The sequence below is a fragment of the Azolla caroliniana genome, unplaced genomic scaffold, assembly GCF_043228905.1.
Source record: "Azolla caroliniana isolate FFs.n. ecotype wild unplaced genomic scaffold, voAzoCaro1.0.p SCAF_9, whole genome shotgun sequence".
Classification (NCBI taxonomy): Eukaryota; Viridiplantae; Streptophyta; class Polypodiopsida; order Salviniales; family Salviniaceae; genus Azolla; species Azolla caroliniana.
The window spans coordinates 10,008,639-10,027,030 of record NW_028230444.1 but is presented as its reverse complement, the minus strand read 5'-3'; the positions used below and the strand labels follow the sequence as shown (position 1 = coordinate 10,027,030).

Here is an 18,392-nt window from a genome sequence, read left to right as displayed (position 1 = left end):
AATCATTACATACTGCATAGCATTGCCTGAAAGCTCTAAAAGATCATCCACACCCCATCTTCTAAACCATTTCCTTATGTCAACAACCCAACCGGATGAGAGAATCTTAGTTTTATGATTCTTTTGTAGCTTACTTCCAACATTCCAAGCAAGATGTGGTAATCGATGATTCAGCATATTCTTGCCTTTTGTAATGTATTTATATACTCTTTGGAGTCCCAATAGTTCTATGGGTCGAACACCTGTTTCCAAGAGCATAACCTGGTAAGAGGTGGTGCATTTAACTCCTAATTGCCTCCTTAAAAACATCTTTTGAATTTCCTCAATCTCATTCCATGCAATAAGAGAGATGGTGCCACCCCATACTTCTACTCCATAAAGCAATACTTGAGTTACCATGGCATTGAATAACATTCGTTTTACTTCCCATCCACAAGTATCACTTTGGTTGCATTGGTTCTCCAAAATGTAATACGATTTCCAACCGGCTTGGAGCCTAGAATCAAAGCATGCACTCCATTTATTTGTGGCGGGTACATCAATACCAAGATATGTAAAGCTTCGATCAAATTGTATATATTGACCTCTATATGTGAGCATAGGGTAATGATGAGGTTGGATGGTTTGCACTACCATCATTTTTGTTTTCCACATTCATTGCTAATCCACTACTATGGCAAAATTCTTCTAATACCCCAAGTAAATTTTGCATACTATCAATATCACTTGAGAAGAGTACCACATCATTTGCATATAGAAGCAATAAGATAACATGGTGCATCAATTTGGGGGCATTCAATCCTTCTTCTCTTGCAACCTTATTCACCACTTCTTCTAATTTATCAATACATAAGCCAAAGAGTGTGGGTGATAGTGGACATCCTTGCTTGACCCCCATGTTACTTAAAAAGTGCTTTGAGAATCCACTATCCATTTTTAGTTGGCATTTAACTTGTTCATATAAGCGTGCACCAATAACTCGGTACTCTAATAGCATGTCAATCTCTACCATTCTATTCCAAAGCTCACTTCGTGGTGCGGTATCAAAAGCTTTCTTAACATCAACAAAACAAGAATAAAGTGTTTTTCCTTGTAGTCGACTCTCTTCCATGATTACTCTTGATGTGACCAAATGATCCATAGTGGAGTGTTTTGGTCTAAATCTTGTTTACCCAAGTGCTCTTTTGCTTATACTTTCAGCCCATGTGCTTAGCTCCATAATAATGCCATATAATTTAGCACTAGTTGAGCTCACCATTATTGTACGATAATTTGATACTTGATTCTTATCTCCGGCTTTAAATATTTGGTTTAATCCAATTCATAAGCCAATCATTTGGAAATCCTTGTTCTATAGCTTGCTCTATAATTGTCATTAACCAACGACAAGTATGTGGCATTATCCATTTTAAAAGCTCACTTGAGACGTACGTTGCATCTGCTGCTTTCCCACTCACCATCTTCTTTATTCCCTTATTGACATCATCAATATCGATACATGTAGTGCATGATATTTCAATTTTCTCAACCATAGGAGCCACACCTTCATGTATATATAGCCTTTGTACATAGTCTAACATCTCCTCATTGCAAGAGAGGTTTCAAAGGATGCATTGCAAGAGGTGGTGTTAAGTGACCACAGTGTGAAAGAACTACCCTATGTTGTGAAAGAAGCGAGCTTGTACAATGAGGATCTTAAAACATTCCATGCCGGACAATACTAACAATAAGGAAATAACTAACACTAGGCAATGGTTGGTTTGGGAGTCTCAAACTCCAATAGTTTTAAACCAACCCATTTAAAAGTTTTGAAACTTAAACCAAAGCACGAAATTGCTTAAGCTAAAACGGTTTGTATTGAAATTATTTGAACCAAATTATTTGATGAACTTATAAGCTCAAACCAAATGGTCCGAGAAATTTACAAAGTGTTAAGACATTGGGTTGCAATTTCACGATTCAATTTGCGATTCAGTGCAAACTAAAGTTTTGTAACTTTTGCACAATTCTTTAATAAAGAGTTTTCCAACCATAACTCTTCTACTTATGAACCGAGTAAAGAAGAAAATATTGGATCTCCAATGTTAGAGCTTATTATGCTCATAGGCTATAGCTCTTAAGTTTATAAAGTGAAATCATATTTAAATAAATATTTCAAAAATGCTCCCTAAATCATTAAGCCGTTTAAGCAGCATTTTCAAGTCGTTCAAATTGCAAACCATTAATCCAATAAAGGCTCAAATTGAACCAAACTAAAGCAAGAGCAAATCAAACCATATGCAAATTTTGAAATCTAAACTAAACCGAACCATTTAAATAGTTAAGCCATGGTTTTTGAGGTTTAGTTTGTTGTTGTTTGCTAGAAATAACTACTATCGGAGTCGTTAGATAGTCAATGGAAGCATCACACATTGTCCATGACATAACACCACCACTACTAACCTTACCCTATAGATAAACCCTTGATGATGACATGGCATTCCCTTACATGGAGTTCTACAATTTGCAAGATGTAGATAAGCACATTGCATCATTTCTAATCAACATCTAGAAAACTAACAATATATGCTAATGTCGAAGTGAAGCTGAGTCCAAAGGCTCATTACAAAAGCACAAGGAGTGAGTTTGTTTGACCTATTTGGTTTGGCCACTTTGTAACACTAAATAAGTTGCAATAAAAAATCTTAGGATACCCACATGAACTCATAGTGCAATTTTATGACATTGTCATGCAAATTTGCAAGTATTTGTGAAAGTAGAAGGGGACCACTAGGGACCTAAACAAAGGAAGATGGCTTTGACAATGACATTGTTGAGGAAAGGTTGCAAGAAATGATATTTATTGTGGAGCTCTCCTTCTTCTTTTTTGTGCGAGTGCACTTGTAGGTACGCGTTGTTGTGATGTGGCATGTGAGAAGGGAGAAAAAATCTAGAAGTCAATTTTTATAATAAATTAAAGTTCCAATTGATGAAATAACCGAAAGGAGTCAAGATGAGATAAAGATTAAACTAAAAAATGAAGGTAACTCAAGTTACAAGAGCTAATTGTTTGAATGATGAGGTGTAGAATCTTGTGAAGATTAACAACGGGGGGAAAGGTGATCTATAGTACACAAGATATACAAATGAGGTATGGGATGAAAACGAAAAGGGAGAGCCATTTTTTGCAACATTCGAGTTAGCAAGCTTTCTTCTAAAAAGATCCTCACCAATTAGAGACCTCATGGTGGTCACTTGTGCACATCAATCCACAAGGAAGGCATATAGTGTAGTTGAGTTAGGGAAAGGAGCGAGTTGCAAAGAAGAAACGATTTTTACTTTTGTCCATCCATCCTTGGAAGCCTCTTGAAAGGAAAGCTCCAAAAGGAAATTGACCAAGCTAAGAAACAGGTTCAAGAAGCAACCGAATGGAAGGACCCGATAGAAGAGAAGACATGCTTGATGGAAGACACCTTTCATAACTACAAAGTTCTAGTTGAAGAAACAAGACCAGTGAACGACAATGGAGTCAAACCCTCCAAGAGATACGAAACTTGAGGTGTAGAAGAAGGGAGGAGCCAATCTCGGCACTAGCACGAAATGAGAAAGGTAAAGAGAAGGTCAACCCCCCCGACCTTCAAGCTTTGCTCAGGGATCTAGCAAATGACGAACTTGCGGCAGATAATGGAGGAAAGGATCCTCGATAGTAGCATAGAGTTCATTCTCCACAAGATCCTTGGTATAACCAAGAAAGAATTCCATAAAGTCATCATTGACCTAATGAAGAGTAAGAGGCACTCAATGGAAGTAGAAAGGGCAAGGCCCATGAACATAAATGTGGTGGCAACAAATGGATTTGAGGCTGAAAAAGACTTTGTGGATAGTCACTACATGAGGCCACATTGGGAAAGGGCAACAACGGAAACCTTGGTGCCAATAGGGGATGTTAAAGAGCCAGTGGTGGCATTGATTTACCATGGATCCAAAATCAATCTAATATCCATGGACTTCTACAAGAAAGGGAAGAGGCCAATCAACACAAAGCATGGTGGGAAGATTAGAACGACGTCCTGGGCAATCAAAGAGCTACACAGGGCTTGCCCGAATGTACGGTGACAATAGGAGTCTTGGAAATTGACCAACACTTCTTTGTTCAAGAGACATCCTCTCACCCGGTCATCTTGGGCGAATCATACATCACGACAACTCGCATGGAGATGAAGATTCTTGACAATGGATCCATCTATGAGAGCGACAAACACACATGAAGTACAAGACCGTGGATAAGAAGGCGAAGCCCGTGGTTGCTTCCTTGCCATATGACAATTGGCCACAGATAAAGGGAGTAACAAATGATCCTTGCTTAAGAGACCCACGATGCATAGGACATCAATTCACTAACAAAACGAGAGGGAAACTCCGGATCAGTGTGGGTGTCCTCCTATTGTTCGAAGAGGAGTGAAGGTTTAGAAGGATGCTCGAAAGCCACGATAGAGCTTTCGCCTTCTCTTTGAACGAGATAAAGTGTGTAGACCATACAATCGCGGAACTATTGGTGATACAAGGACTTAGATATGCTAATGTGGATTACATACATAAAATCAATGAATCTAGAAGTTAGCCACATATCGGGAAAGAACAATGTCATGGCAGACATGCTCTCAAAGGAAATGTATGAAGATGTGTTAATAATTAGTTAATTAACTAAGGGTTAATTAGTAACTAGTTATGTGAGTAGATAATCACATATCTGATTAAGTAGTGGAAGGTTAAGTGATATGCATGTGAGAGAAAGAGAGAGAGGAAGTTATACTTATGAACAATAAGACAAGTGGGGGATGATTAACAAGAGTGTAGCTAGATAACCTTTCTCTATATTAATATGCATCAAATTACAAAAATACCCACAATGAGGTATATATAGATCTCACGTGCAAGGGTGCACATGTGTGAGGAGAATATAGGTATAAGGATGTAAGTCCTATATTAAATGAACTTGGTAGTGGAGGATCTAGAATGTATCCATGCTTAGGTACAAGTATAAAATCCTATTTAAGACTTTATGGTTAACACTATAACTAGATTCTATTTAGGTAACTACTAAGTTACATGGTTGACTAAATGACTAAACTTAGTTGAGCTTGATATCTCAACATGATGAATGCAACATAGTGTCAGAAGATGAAGATGTCACTCTCAATTCTTTAAGACCCACCAAGCATCCACAGAAGAATGAGGTGTGTAAGTGCTCAACACTTTCAATGAAAGAGAGTATTAAGGGGAATGGCTAGTAGGTTCTTGAGTTCAATTACGGCAGACACTTCGTGGATGAGGAGGAAGCGTAACGAATCCACAAGAAAGCATACAAGTACTTCCTAAAAAGAGGGAGTGGAATGCTAATGATGCCACGGAGCTCTTTGAACAACTAGGTGTGAAGATCTCCCTCACGATTGCATATAACCCAAAGGGCAACTCGAAATTAGAGTGTGGGCACGAGCCCATAGTTAAGGCTCTTGCCAAAGCCTGCGAAGGAAGAGTCGGAGACATGCTTAGTTATTGACTTATGGCTTGTGGGTTGAAATAACCACCCACAATTTGGTGACAGGGTTCATGCCAGCCAAGCTCATGTATGGACAAAAGCTAGTGATGCCCATCAAAGAGACGATCAATGTCATGGGTAGCAATGTCGTGGGAGAATGAGATGAGCCGCATATAAGAAAACTCGAAAGAAGGCCAAAAGACTTGGAGTTGGCACTTGGAAGCCTAGAAGCACCTAACGTTAATAACAAGGGGACATAGTTTTTTTTCCATAAAAAATATGCTCCATTTGGTATTAAAATTAACAATGCCAAAGGCAATCTACAAATTGTACATAATAGTTTCCACTCCACAAGTATCTATCATAAAAAAGGACCAAATATAAACGATGGCATTTGGCAAGATAAGGCTAATTATAATCCATGACAACACTCTCAACCTTTGCCAACAACACCCATACTCAACATATAAACAAATTCCTGCGGTCCAAGAGAATACATATCTTGGTGGTAATCATACTCAACATACCCTAGTTGTCCACCCTAGCTGGTAGTCTAAAAACTCCATGTTTGCATTTGGTTTTGCATATACTGAAGTTGTTCACCATCACATGGATGTCCACTAGGTGTTGCTATTTGGCAAATGTTTTGTACGTCAAGATCTTCTTCAACTGTTGCAGTTGAAGACACAAAAACAGTCCATGATGCACCTGTTGCTTGGGGTAAAACGTGATGGGTTGCCTTCATCTCCACGAACATTGAACAAGGGGACATAGTTAGCTAGCAAAAGGTCAAGTTAAGTCACCCATAATTAGCTACATCCAATATTTGGTTTTTGACTCCACTTTTTCTCAAAATGGTTGTATATACCAACCTTGAATTTTGTTCTTCCACAAGGACAAAATTTTGTCCATCCCTAGTTGCTTCGTTCATCATACCGCACATAATTTTCCTATGTGACAGAGAATATCATTTATGCGTTTTTAGTCGTGCATTCACCCTTGAACTTTAAACAAGTTGAGAATTAAAGAGTACAATATATTAGGCAAGGTTTATAAGTATGTCCATAAGTAGGACAATGGGAGTTAGTTGTGAATGAGAAAGTACACAATGTTTATACTCCTACCCATAGGGAAAAAAAGAAAGATTCAAAAGGAGGCCGTCGATTTGGTGTGGTGAGTTTGTAATCAACAACGATACCTTGGTCCTTGTAAGCCTTTGACACACACTCACGATTCTCTATCATATGTTGTTGCTTTGCTTCCTAAGCATAGGCATTCATGTACCAAATATTGTGAATGAAATAATGAGCTCTTGTTTCATAATTCTCAAGAGATTTTTTGCCGAATTAAAACGTAATCCTCTTTTTTTATAGCTTGAACTACTTTTTCTTCTTAGTATGCATTGCCTCTTGTCATTGGATAGACACCAAGTTTGGCAAAATGTCTATTGAACATTTCCTTTGATCGTATATCCCCTTATAAAACACTTATAATAAGCTCCACCTTTTCCTTTAGATCATCCTTTATTAGGCTTTGAACCCTTGATCCCTTTTTCAATTAGTGGCAAATCATTTGTATCTTCCTAATTTTCTTTTTCTTCGATTGTCACTTTGGCCAGAGTTTCAAGTCATCATAAAACTTGCCTTTTGCATGTATTTCACCCTTTGCAAATACCATATTGCAACAACGATCCTCCCTTCAACCAACCCTTCCAAAATCTCCATTCTTGCATGAACCTGCCCATGACCGACTAACATCTTCTTGCTATTAGAGTCGACGTTTAGTTGGTTGCACTCTTTTTTCAATTGGAGTCATAATAGCGAAAGGGACTCGTCATCCCATTGATCCCACTTACGAAGTGACTCCATGCCTTTTTTGTGGTAGCCCAATTCAATACTAGGTCTTCTTTGCCTTTCAATGGGGTCCCCAAGTTATGTATATCCTGAATATCCACCTTATTGGGGAAAGAGAAGGACCTTTATTAGCTTGAGAACCATCAAAACCTTCTTTCGAACTCTTGAAGGGTGGTTTTCACACACATCCCCCTTTCCTTGAGGACTCTACCTAAATCATGAGCACCCTGTCATCCGTATGGAGTTGTCGAGACCATATCGTTAAAGCAATGACACTTCAAAGTTTCTCAACTTACTAGCTGCTTGAAGTTTTCCGATATGGCTTTTCATGATCGAATTGACCACCCGTCAAGATTCGTCTCATTTATGTACTAGTCCCTTGTATATTCTTCTCTCGGGAGCAGGGTGCATTGCTTCCCTCCAAACAGTCCAAGTCTCTCTTTTCATGATCCTCTCAATGGCCTTGACAAGTTTTGAGCCTTAGCTCTCTCTTTCCTTTTTGAATCCAGGGAGGGACCAGGCAGGGGAAGAAAACAATCAGACGTTTGAGATAACTGACGGCGGACGTCAGTGGCCCTCCAAGCTGCCCTACATACACAGTCAGAGACAGAGAATCGCCTCCCTTCTTCTCTTTCATTTTCTTTCTCTAACCCAACCTTTGAAGCTTCTCTTTAACAAACAGATCATCCAGAATTCAGGTGATTCCCTTCATTTTCCCTAACCTTTCCTCTGTCTTTATTGGTTTTGCATTCAGAAGACTTATACTCTTTCTTGGACAGCAGAAATTATTTATTTATTTATTTATTTCTGCTTTCCCTTGGAAACCCACTAGCGTTTTTTCTGTTTTCTTTTTATCAAATTAGGTCTCATGGACTTGGCAACGACTCACGGAACAAGAAAATTCGCAGGATTCTTGTCCAGGAAGGCAATCTAATCTTATTCTTTTTTCTCAACCTGAGAAAGCTTTAGGCACTTTCAGGATCCAGACGTTGGATTGTTTTGAACCACAAATGAAGCAGACTACCATAGTCCTCTTTGCGATCAGTGGGCAGTATTAGGGTCTAGTGGTGATTTGGGAGCTTGATAAATTAGATTGTTTAAGATAGAAACACAATAGAGGAAGATCATTTCGTCAGATGTTTCTTTAGAATGGTAGGCGGTATTAGGGTTTCATGGTGATTTTGGAACTCAATACGCCGCTGGGTTCATGGCTCCGGGAAGGAAGAAAGGCTGTAAGGTTGCTGTCACCGAGCCGTCAAAGCTTGATTGGAACAGAGGGGATCTAGTCCTTGCCAAAGTCAAAGGGCACCCATGGTGGCCGGCCAAGGTAAGTCATCTGGTCTATATGTCTAATTGCTTTGCCAAGTTTGGTAATTTGATATATCGTCTGTATATCTAATTTCTTTGACAAGGTAGTTCATTTCATCAATGATTAAATGCTTTTCCATGGTAGTTTATTTGATTTATGATATGTCTATCTATCTATAATTTCTTTGCAAGGGTATGTCATTTGATCTATATCTAATTTTGTTGTACTAAAGAAAAACTAGTGGCAGTGCCATGATTAGAAATCCTAACAATAACTATCAATTTACTATCAATTTACAAGTAATTAATAATTAATGGAGTCAAGAAAAAATAAGGCTGGAAGAGTCACTACCTACGCAGAGTTCTAATAAAAAAAATGTTCTCCATAGATATGTGTATGCAGCGTAACCTTCTAACAATTGCATTGTGTGAATATTTTTTAAATTTTGCATGCAGATTAGTGAACCAGAAGAGTTTGGCTTCTCCAAGGATCTCAGGAAATTATTTGTTCATTTTTTCGGAACTCAGCAAATGTGAGCCATATTGCCATTTGTCTTTCTTTCCTTTTGTAATTGTTGCATCTATAGATTTGTGCCAATTGGGAATAATTAATATCCATTCTCATACTCCTTTCAGAGGATTTGTTCAACCAGCATATGTGAAGAGTTTTACCCTAGAAGCAAAGAAAAGTCTTCTTGCAAAAATCAAAGGAAAAAAGAGCTCAGTGTCAGATTTTGCTCGAGCTGTCAAAGAAATTTGTGTCGCAGATGAAGGATTAACTTCTTTTACTAGTGATGATTCTCCAGAAGAAACAGGGGAAGAGACGAATACAGACTTTGAAATCATAGACAGAAACAAATGTGAGGCCGATAGTGCATCAGCTAGGGCGGAATGCAAAAGAGGCGGTACCTTAAATATATCACCTAAAAAGTTACAGAACCATCAGATTGATAACCTTGAGAATGGTTCTATAGCTGGAACTGAGAAATCAGTTGGAGTTCGAAACAACATTGCTCATGAAATTCAGAAAAAACGAAGAAAAATCATTGTATCAGATGAAGATTCAGATTTAAATGCTGGTAATACCTTATCTCCAAGAAGAGAATCTAATTATAGCCACGAGGTCTCTAAGCCAGATGATCAAGTTCAAGCTGACTGCATGTCTAAATCATGGATCCGGGATGGAATGTCAATTTCAGTTTCTAACAAATCTAATCGTTTAGCTGAATGCAGTGACAATGTTGGGGTAGACAAGGATAATAAAAATACTTTATTAGATGATGATAAACGTAATGTGTTCCAGAGAAAACATGCCGAAAAGTCTGTGGATATGGCTCATGTGGACTGTTCACATGGAGCACGTGGTGATGTTGTAAATAGGCATACAAGTCAAACTGTGGAAATATTGTTACATCATTCTATGCACGAGGATATTGGGGTTGACACCGACAATGTTAAAGCAGCTGAGGAATTACAACAAACGTTACCGCCTAAGAAAAAAAGAAGAGCTTCGAGGAAGATTGAGCGAGGAGTTACAAGTGCTGACTCTGGCAAGCAATTAAATTCAACATATTCACCTCCTCTAGAACATATTGAACAAGTGACTGAGTATAAATGTAGGAAGAGGGCGTCAGATCTTATTAAAGCAGAATCAGAGTTTCAGGTATGGTTGCCTGTTCACTCAGTGTATTTTTACATTTGATGTTTGATTAATATACCATGGTTTAGTTATTGATTATTATTTTCAAATGCTCTATGAGGCTTTCTTTTCCACTTAATTTTATTATTTCTTGGAATAATACGGAGCAGAATGTTGTTTCTGTAATCAAGCAGAGAGAACAAACTGCGACTGATTTAGATCAAAGCAGGGAAAACTCTCCAATCAATATTTATAAACGACAAAAAACGTCAGATGAATGTGATATGAAATCAGTCAAAGCTAAGCATCAGCAAGAACTTCTCAAGGCGAAAACTCCTGAGAATCTTCTAACAAGGGAATTGATACACAGAGTTGATGAGAATAAACATGTTTCTGTTGTGGAGAGGGGTGAGGCCCATATCCAAAGCAACACTTCCAACCAATCTGAGTTAAAAACTGAAGTGCATTTCATTTCTGATGATCACAATGGAGTTACACTTTCCAATCATGTTGAGCAGGTTACCAAATCTAGGTTCATTGCTGATAGAGATACGGTTCTACCTCCAAAAGCAGATAAATATCGAATTAGGAGTAGTATTGCTCACGGGGAGGCTGCTCTCCCTCCATTGAAACGGAGACAGCGTGCTCTTGAAGCAATGTCTGCGTGTGCTGCTGAGGCGGCAGAGATTGATAAACTTGGCACTAATGTTAAAGTGGAGGCACATCAGGATATAGTAGATGCTCAGTCCAGCCTTCATGTGGGAAAGAGTAGCAAAATAAAGGTTGAGGAAACAATAATGCCAACTGAACCCAGCCCACAAACCAAAAACCAAAACTCAGATACTGTCACGCAACCTATCCTGTCAGGTCATCAAAAGGCCGACGCATCACAATCAGGTAAGGAAATAAACAAGATTGGAGGCAGCTTATCTTCTGATCATAAAAGCGCCATTGCAGGTTTTGAATTCGGATCAAATGCCAGTGCAGGGGTTTTAAATCATATGAAGGATAATGACTTGCCTTTGCAGTCAATTCAAATTTCCGAATTTGGGAAATCCAAACAATCAAAGCATGACAATCAAAATAAGGCAGGAGATGTATCAAAAGTTGGCACGGAAAGGTTGGATTTGAAACACAAGCTTAAAACAACAAAAAATATCCCTGATTCTGATGGGCATATTGATATAATGTCACATGAAAACGTGGAAAAACATGAAGAACAACATGGAAAACATGGCAGACAACAAGATAAGCATCTAGAGCAACGTGCCAAATACGATAAACAGCAGGACCGGCATCTAGAGCAACATGCTAGACATGGAAATCACCATGAACAGCATCAGGATACTGCAACTAAGCCTCCTGATATTGCATCAAAGCATCAGGATCAGCATTTTAAACAGGGAGGAGTGAATCATGCTAAGGTTTCAGGTATTCCAAAGGAGCTCAAACCAGGCCTAAAAGAGATTATGAAAAGCACCAGTGCAATTGTGAGAGGCCGAGTTGAGGGTATTGGGGCTTCTAAGTTGCTGACAGAGTCATCCAACTCTAACAAAGTGAGAGAGGCGTAAGTACAACTCTGGTTCGTTCTAGTTTAAAACACCAGAATACCCTTTTGCAGTATAACACTTTATAATATAGAGTGATATTCTGGTAAATACCCAATAAGTCGGGTGTTTTGAAATTCCCTTATCTTAAGTATTTATCATGTTTCAGAGTTGAAGCTGCCAAGGAGGCCCAACAGAAGGTCAAAGAGGCTCTACAAAAACGAGCAGCAACAAGTTTTACCATTTCAAAGATTTCAGAGGTGGCTAATCTGCCAGCTAACTATATACACAGTCCATTCCCTGCCAGCAATTCCTTGTTGAATTCTCCTGTTCATACTCGAACTATTAGCTATGCTCAAGATTCTGTGGGGATGGTACATACACCCAGAGCTACAGTTGCAAGTGTATTAGAAACTCCTGGAATTTCTGGTGATGAAGTGAGGGCCAGCCCTGGGCAAAATTTAAGTTCGAGAGAGGCAATTCTTGGAGGCGATACTGAAGTATCAGTAGCTCGAGATACGTTTGTAGGCTTACTTGAGTCATTATCACGAACTAAAGAGAGTATAGCACGAGCCACTCGTCACGCACTTGATTGTGCAAAGTTTGGAATTGCAGAGCAGGTATGCTAATCATGATTTTATTTTTGTTTTCTGTGACAATGAATGGTTCATATACTTAATTAAGTAAGAATAAAATAAAAATTAGAGGTATAATTCTAACTTTGAAGAGAGATATATTGTTTGAGATAATGAAACATCAATTGATTCACCTAAATTTAGCTCATATTTTACCACCAGAAAAACTTGTATGAACAAAGAAACACATCTTTAGGATTCTGGACTGTCTACAACTTAATCTCATGTTCGAGAAGCTAGATTGCCACAAAGACTGGCTCACATTTTGGTGTTTCTTTATGGTAATTTAGAGAAGGGTTTACAATAAACTAGAGCCCAAACCCTAAAAACATAACTAATAGTCCATTTCAACTAGTAAAATCTGCGTACAGATACTCCAATGTACTCTCCACTTAGAATACATCTTCTACTAGGATAAAGAGCAAATCAACTATTAAACCTGCAAAAATCAACACTCTAAATGACTCTTCATTAAATCTAAAGATGTATTTCAATGTCAACAGATGAAAATGTTTGTTTAAATAAGAAAACTCTTGGACATATAGCCAAGTTTCACTTCTTAATGACTTAGCTTACCCTATTCACTTAATGCACTCCCTTATAACTTTTAGGCAACATATTGGGCCAAACCTAATATGACTTTAGAAGGCACTCCTTTACAGTTTGATATACACATCTGGATGAGCACATTCTGGCCCAGAGACCCGTGGTTTTGGCACCTTAGGTCTAGGGATCATTGGACCTCAGCTGTTTCTTACTGGCCAAGTAATGCTGTTTTGTCCGATTTTAAAAGATTCAGAGGAGCAAGTAAAAGGACAAAGGAGCTGCCAAATAATATCATAAAAAAACAAAAAATATACCTCCTGGTGACAAATGGTTGTCTAACCATGTGCTCATGCTGTGTTTATTTATTCATTTCATTTTGCCTCATATTTACTAATGATGGTAAACTCCTTTTAAAAATTTAGATATATAGATAAACGACAATGCAGATAGTTCAGCCTGATGATGTGCTCATGCTGTGTTTATTTATTTGTATAATTTTGCTTCATGTTCATTAATTATGGTAAACTCTTTGTAAAAAGTTTAGACACATAGATTGACTACAATACAGATAGTTTTTATTTTTCAACTTTAAATGCATTATAGTCTCCATCTTTGCACTTGTACATGCCATAAATAAACTTATTAAGTACTTTCACATGGGCAAGGGGGTTTCTGTCTATCCAAATAGATTCATGCAAACAATTAGCATACATGTTTAGGATTTAACATGCGAGTTTATAAATGATGTTACTGGTTGTAAGATAAATAATATAAAGGACAAAGCCCTGCATGTGTACTTACTAATAGAGTCTTCTACCTACTTTATGCTTTGAGCATGTGGAGTCTTGTGAATAATTATCACACTTGTTCAAAAGTTGAGATTTGTGAATATAACAGGGATTCAGCATCATAACCCTCTTTTATGTCTTATCAATTTTCTTTGTATTTGGTGCCAAGCTGCTTTGCAAGTGTGAATTGATTGCTTAAATGACTGAATAATGCTCCCAGGCTAACTTAAGGCATGATTATAAAAAGGTTGTCAACGAAGATGCACAAGCACACTCTGTATGTCTATCAAATTTCTTTCTACTTGGTGCCAAGCCACTTTGCAAGTGTGAATTGGTTGCTTAAATCAGACTTATGCTCAAGGGATAGCTTTGGAATGAGAATACAAAAGAGTGTCAATGCAGATGCACGTTACCAGAATATTTCATAATATGAAAGAATGATTGGAATCTTGTTTACTATCAATTTATGTAATGTTTAAAGTTTTAGGGAGCAGTCTTGTATTATGGCAATGACATGCTAGTATATATGAGTATCTGTATGGTGTACATCAAAAGTTAAATCATAGCAAGGCTGCTGGACAGAGCGACTCACAAAAAAATACAAAAACATATGAGAAGTAACCCCCATATATATACTGTATTATTCAGATGTTTGAATTGTAGATGTCTGTATAAATGTGAGCACTGTACTCTTACCAGGTTATGGAGATTATTTTGCAAAGGTTAGAGAATGAACCAAACTTTCACCGCCGAATTGATTTATTCTTCCTTGTTGATTCTATTACCCAGCTCTCTGCCAGCACACCAGGTGTATTTCTTATTTTCAAAAACTGTATCAGATCTCATTTACCTTGCATCCGTTTTTGGTTTTTAGTTTCAAAGACCTTACATTTCATTCAATTGATTGCATTAGTTTTTAGTTTCAAAGGCCTTAAATAGCATTTCATTCATTTGATTGCAATTCTAATTTATATTTTGTCTGGATAGATTAACATTGTCTATGTTTGTATAGGCGTTACAGGGGCAGCATATCCACCAGCTGTACAGGCAGCATTGCCGCGATTAGTACATGCAGCTGCACCACCTGGAAATGTGTGTCGGGACAATCGTCGGCAATGCTTGAGAGTAAGTTTTGAACTGCCCTAGAAGTTTGATACAAGGTGCAAGTGAGAAGCCCTTAATTGGGTAAGCTGTAAAGACAGGAGCAAAAACTTATCTTGTGACAATGTCAACCTCAAAGTGTTAGTGTGTGCTGCACTTTCCCATAATATCTTCCATATTAGATTATTGTTTGGCAAAGGTTTTGCTTGTCTGGTGAAGAGTGAGAAGTACTTAAAGTGGGTAAGCTGAAAGAAGTGCGTGGTGCACTTTTCCTTAAAATCTTCCATATTAGATTAATGTGGCACAAAGGTTTGGAACTCGTCTGTTTGAAGAGTGATGAAAATTTTCTAGTTTTTTTGATTACTCAATGATTCCAAATAACCAAGATAGGTTTAGGACTGTGATTAGGTTGTGCTTTATTGACCATGCAATCTATAGTGTGCATCAAGCTTAGACATAACCTGCAGATAGCTTCGGTAAAAAAACATTAGGAGTCTTCATGAATATCATTGATTGTCTTTTAATAAATCAATATTGTATACCATGTCTTTCTTTATTTACTAATGGTAAAGATAGCACATATGTGAATTACAGAGTTGGAATGCTGTAAATTTGTATCTGTTATAGTAAGTTATAAAATTACTTGTGTTTTCTGAAGTTTTCAGGGTCCAAACCAGGGGTGCTGTATGGAAAATGTATGTACGTATGTAAACAGTACCATTTCCTTAATGGAAATGGTGGGGTAATTATTTGATAGGAAACATTACCCAGTCAAATTTAAATGAATGAGCAGGGCTAGGATGAGTTTTTATGTTAAAAAGTAAATCAGTTTATAGAGACAAATAACTCATTAAAATAAAGAAAGAATATTGTGTAGATTCTGCATTCATAATGCTAATGACCGCTTTTGCTTAGGAAACTGTGAATTTTAGATTGCAAAAAACAAATAGCCGATGTTAGACAAATGTATGATTTAGTTTCGTATGTGAATAAGATTAGTCACATTTATGATTCAGTTTATTATGTGAATCACTAATAATGAGTGTGCATTATGTGTTTGCAGGTATTGAAATTGTGGAGATCTCGGAATGTTATGCCAGAAGAAGTTGTGAGGAGCTTTATAAATGAGCTGGAATCACACAATGATGAGAAATTGGTAGGAGTTCCACTTAAGAGGTTTGAACGTGCTGTAGATGATCCAATCAGGGAAATGGAAGGAATGTATGTGGATGAATATGGAAGGTTAGTAATGATTTTTATCCGGATAAATTTGCTTCAGTAAAGTTACTTTTGAGCTTTAAAATAGGATTAATGCTGGTAAATGGATATTTCAGCAATGCAACATTTGGTCTGACTGGATTACTCACATCTCGGATGTTTGATGATGAGGAGGAAGAAGTGTCCCCAAGTCATGCAAAGTCAGGTGAAGATTCCATACATCGTTGTCCTGATGCCACAGAAGAAGAGGCTACACAGGCATATACACTGCCATCAGAGAAACACCGACACATATTGGAAGACGTAGAAGGAGAACTAGAGATGGAGGATGCATCTCCTGAGGGAAGCATACAAGACTGCATACGACAAGGACATCAATCATTGCCCTTTACAGAGGACACATCTCTACCACTACCACCACTTCCACCTCTGCCACCACCTCCAGATTGGTCACCTCCATCACCTCCACCATTACCTGAATCTCCACCACCACCGCCCCCATCGTCTCCTCCACCACCTCCCCCTGGTTCTCCCCCTCCTGGTGCTTTTCTTTTATCATCATATATGCTGTCGTATGGATCCTCATCTTTTGGAGGCTCAAATCATCCGAGGGAACATCAGACTAGTGTTTCAACAGTAGGAGCTCATAAGATGCCTGGGGAAACTGGTGATGAGAATAGTTATGAACAATGTTATCCACATCATTATTCCATGCAGAATCAATGTGCAAGGGATGATCAAGGACTTAACAAGGATTATGCATATGGTTCATCTCCCACAGACTTCATGGTAGCACACACTTCTCAGTCATTTACTACGCGTGGCATGAATAATAGGACCCAAGCTCAATTTCAACATGGATCGCTAGGCTCTCAAACACGGTATGCACGCCTTCCATCACCACCACCTTTACCCCCTCGGTTGGTTGCATATGGAAGTTCAAAGACATTACACCGATCTTCCTCACCTTCTTTCCAAAAAGATCGTCGCATTTCTCATGCAAAATTTGGTGACTGGGGGCATCGCCGTGATTATTGCCGGAATAGGTTTGGAGAGGAGAAGTATTCATCTGTTGCTGCAGGTAATTTGATAATTTTAAGACGCAAGAAAGTACTAGATATGGAAAATATGACTATCTTTCGATATTTTTTTTTCTAGATTCTGTAACCTTTGAGAGTGCTGCTCACCATAATCGAATGCACTCATCTCATGAATCACGGCCAAGATCGAGTCATAACTATGGTGTAAATGCACGAGATCAGGCTTTGTCACCTCAACCAGCTATAGGCATTCCTGCATCCTTAGCATCAAATGTAGATGCACGGAATACTTTGTACACTGGCCATGGGACACGAATGCGTGGTGGATTAATGCTTAGTGTAACAGGTGAGTACTAGATACGATAGATGCAGGAGAGTCATTGTTTTTTGCCAGCCTAAATTCTGTGTTCATAGTTTAACTTTCATTGTGTTAACCTAAAATTGTAATGTATGCAGCAAATCAGTCGAAGGTTCAAGTTATGGCAAGACACAGAGGCTCAACATCGAAGTGGAGGCCAAATTCGTAGGGAGTGATTTGCAAAATGGAATAGGACAAATCATTTGAAGTGGATTGAGTAGACTGGCTTCAATGCATTTAAGTCATATTTGCAAATGACTACATTGTAAAATTCACAAGTTTATTCAGCTGTAGCATTATTGAGAGAAGATTCCACTGTCGTGATTATTCAGGCATGCAATATCCAGTTATCCTTTTAACAAGCAAAAATGGAAACCATGATAGTTAATTAGGGCACTGGGAGTGTTTCCATCCTTGCTTTACTTTTGAGAGACATGTACATATATATGCGGACGTGTCCAATCTATTGATTATGCTCATTGGACTGAGTGGTATTTACGGAGGGAGTGATGGAATCGTTAGGGATAATTCATTTTCACTGTCAGAGCAGTGCATCATGTCATTTATTCTTGGCTATTCGTTTTTTTAATAGAATCATGTGCATGCACAAGTTTTGAAAATTTGACAACGTTTTTATGAGTCTCATGTGTTAACGTGGAAAGAAAAAAGGAATTTAGTCGTTCTCAAACATTTTATTCTGTTTGGGTTGAGTTGCCTTTTGTATGTCAAAATTTTTTAATTTTGCCTCAATAATATAATGGTTGCATCTATCTGTGAGTTTTAAATTGTCGAAATCTATCTGCATGATATAACTAATGTTACTAAATCCAGATTCAAATGA

At 38.0% G+C, this 18,392-nt stretch overlaps 1 protein-coding gene across 3 annotated transcripts; it reads left to right on the top strand.

The window, feature by feature from the left end:
* Nucleotides 1-8,007: 8,007 nt before the first annotated feature.
* LOC147860139 (uncharacterized) lies at nt 8,008-18,187 on the top strand. 3 transcript variants are annotated; one of them, XM_087324901.1, is made up of 12 exons: nt 8,008-8,069; nt 8,235-8,698; nt 9,136-9,212; nt 9,316-10,342; nt 10,489-11,885; nt 12,035-12,485; nt 14,534-14,642; nt 14,847-14,959; nt 15,999-16,177; nt 16,270-17,234; nt 17,312-17,539; nt 17,650-18,187. In XM_087324901.1, exons 2-12 carry the CDS (start codon nt 8,579-8,581, stop codon nt 17,718-17,720), a joined length of 4,737 nt encoding a protein of 1,578 aa, XP_087181027.1. In that variant the 5' UTR covers nt 8,008-8,069; nt 8,235-8,578; the 3' UTR covers nt 17,721-18,187. The 3 variants fall into 3 exon arrangements, with proteins under 3 accessions (XP_087181027.1, XP_087181029.1, XP_087181028.1); XM_087324903.1 differs by having other exon boundaries at nt 8,009-8,698; nt 10,489-11,215; nt 11,306-11,885; XM_087324902.1 differs by having other exon boundaries at nt 8,009-8,698; nt 10,513-11,885.
* The last annotated feature ends 205 nt before the right edge of the window (nt 18,188-18,392 follow it).

Coding starts and splice junctions, on each gene's coding strand:
- LOC147860139 (XM_087324901.1), top strand. CDS start 8,579: ATGGCTCCGGGAAGGAAGAAAGGCTGTAAGGTTGCTGTCACCGAGCCG. Junction 8,699..9,135: donor ACCCATGGTGGCCGGCCAAG/GTAAGTCATCTG, acceptor TTTTGCATGCAG/ATTAGTGAACCAGAAGAGTT. Junction 14,643..14,846: donor GCTCTCTGCCAGCACACCAG/GTGTATTTCTTA, acceptor ATGTTTGTATAG/GCGTTACAGGGGCAGCATAT.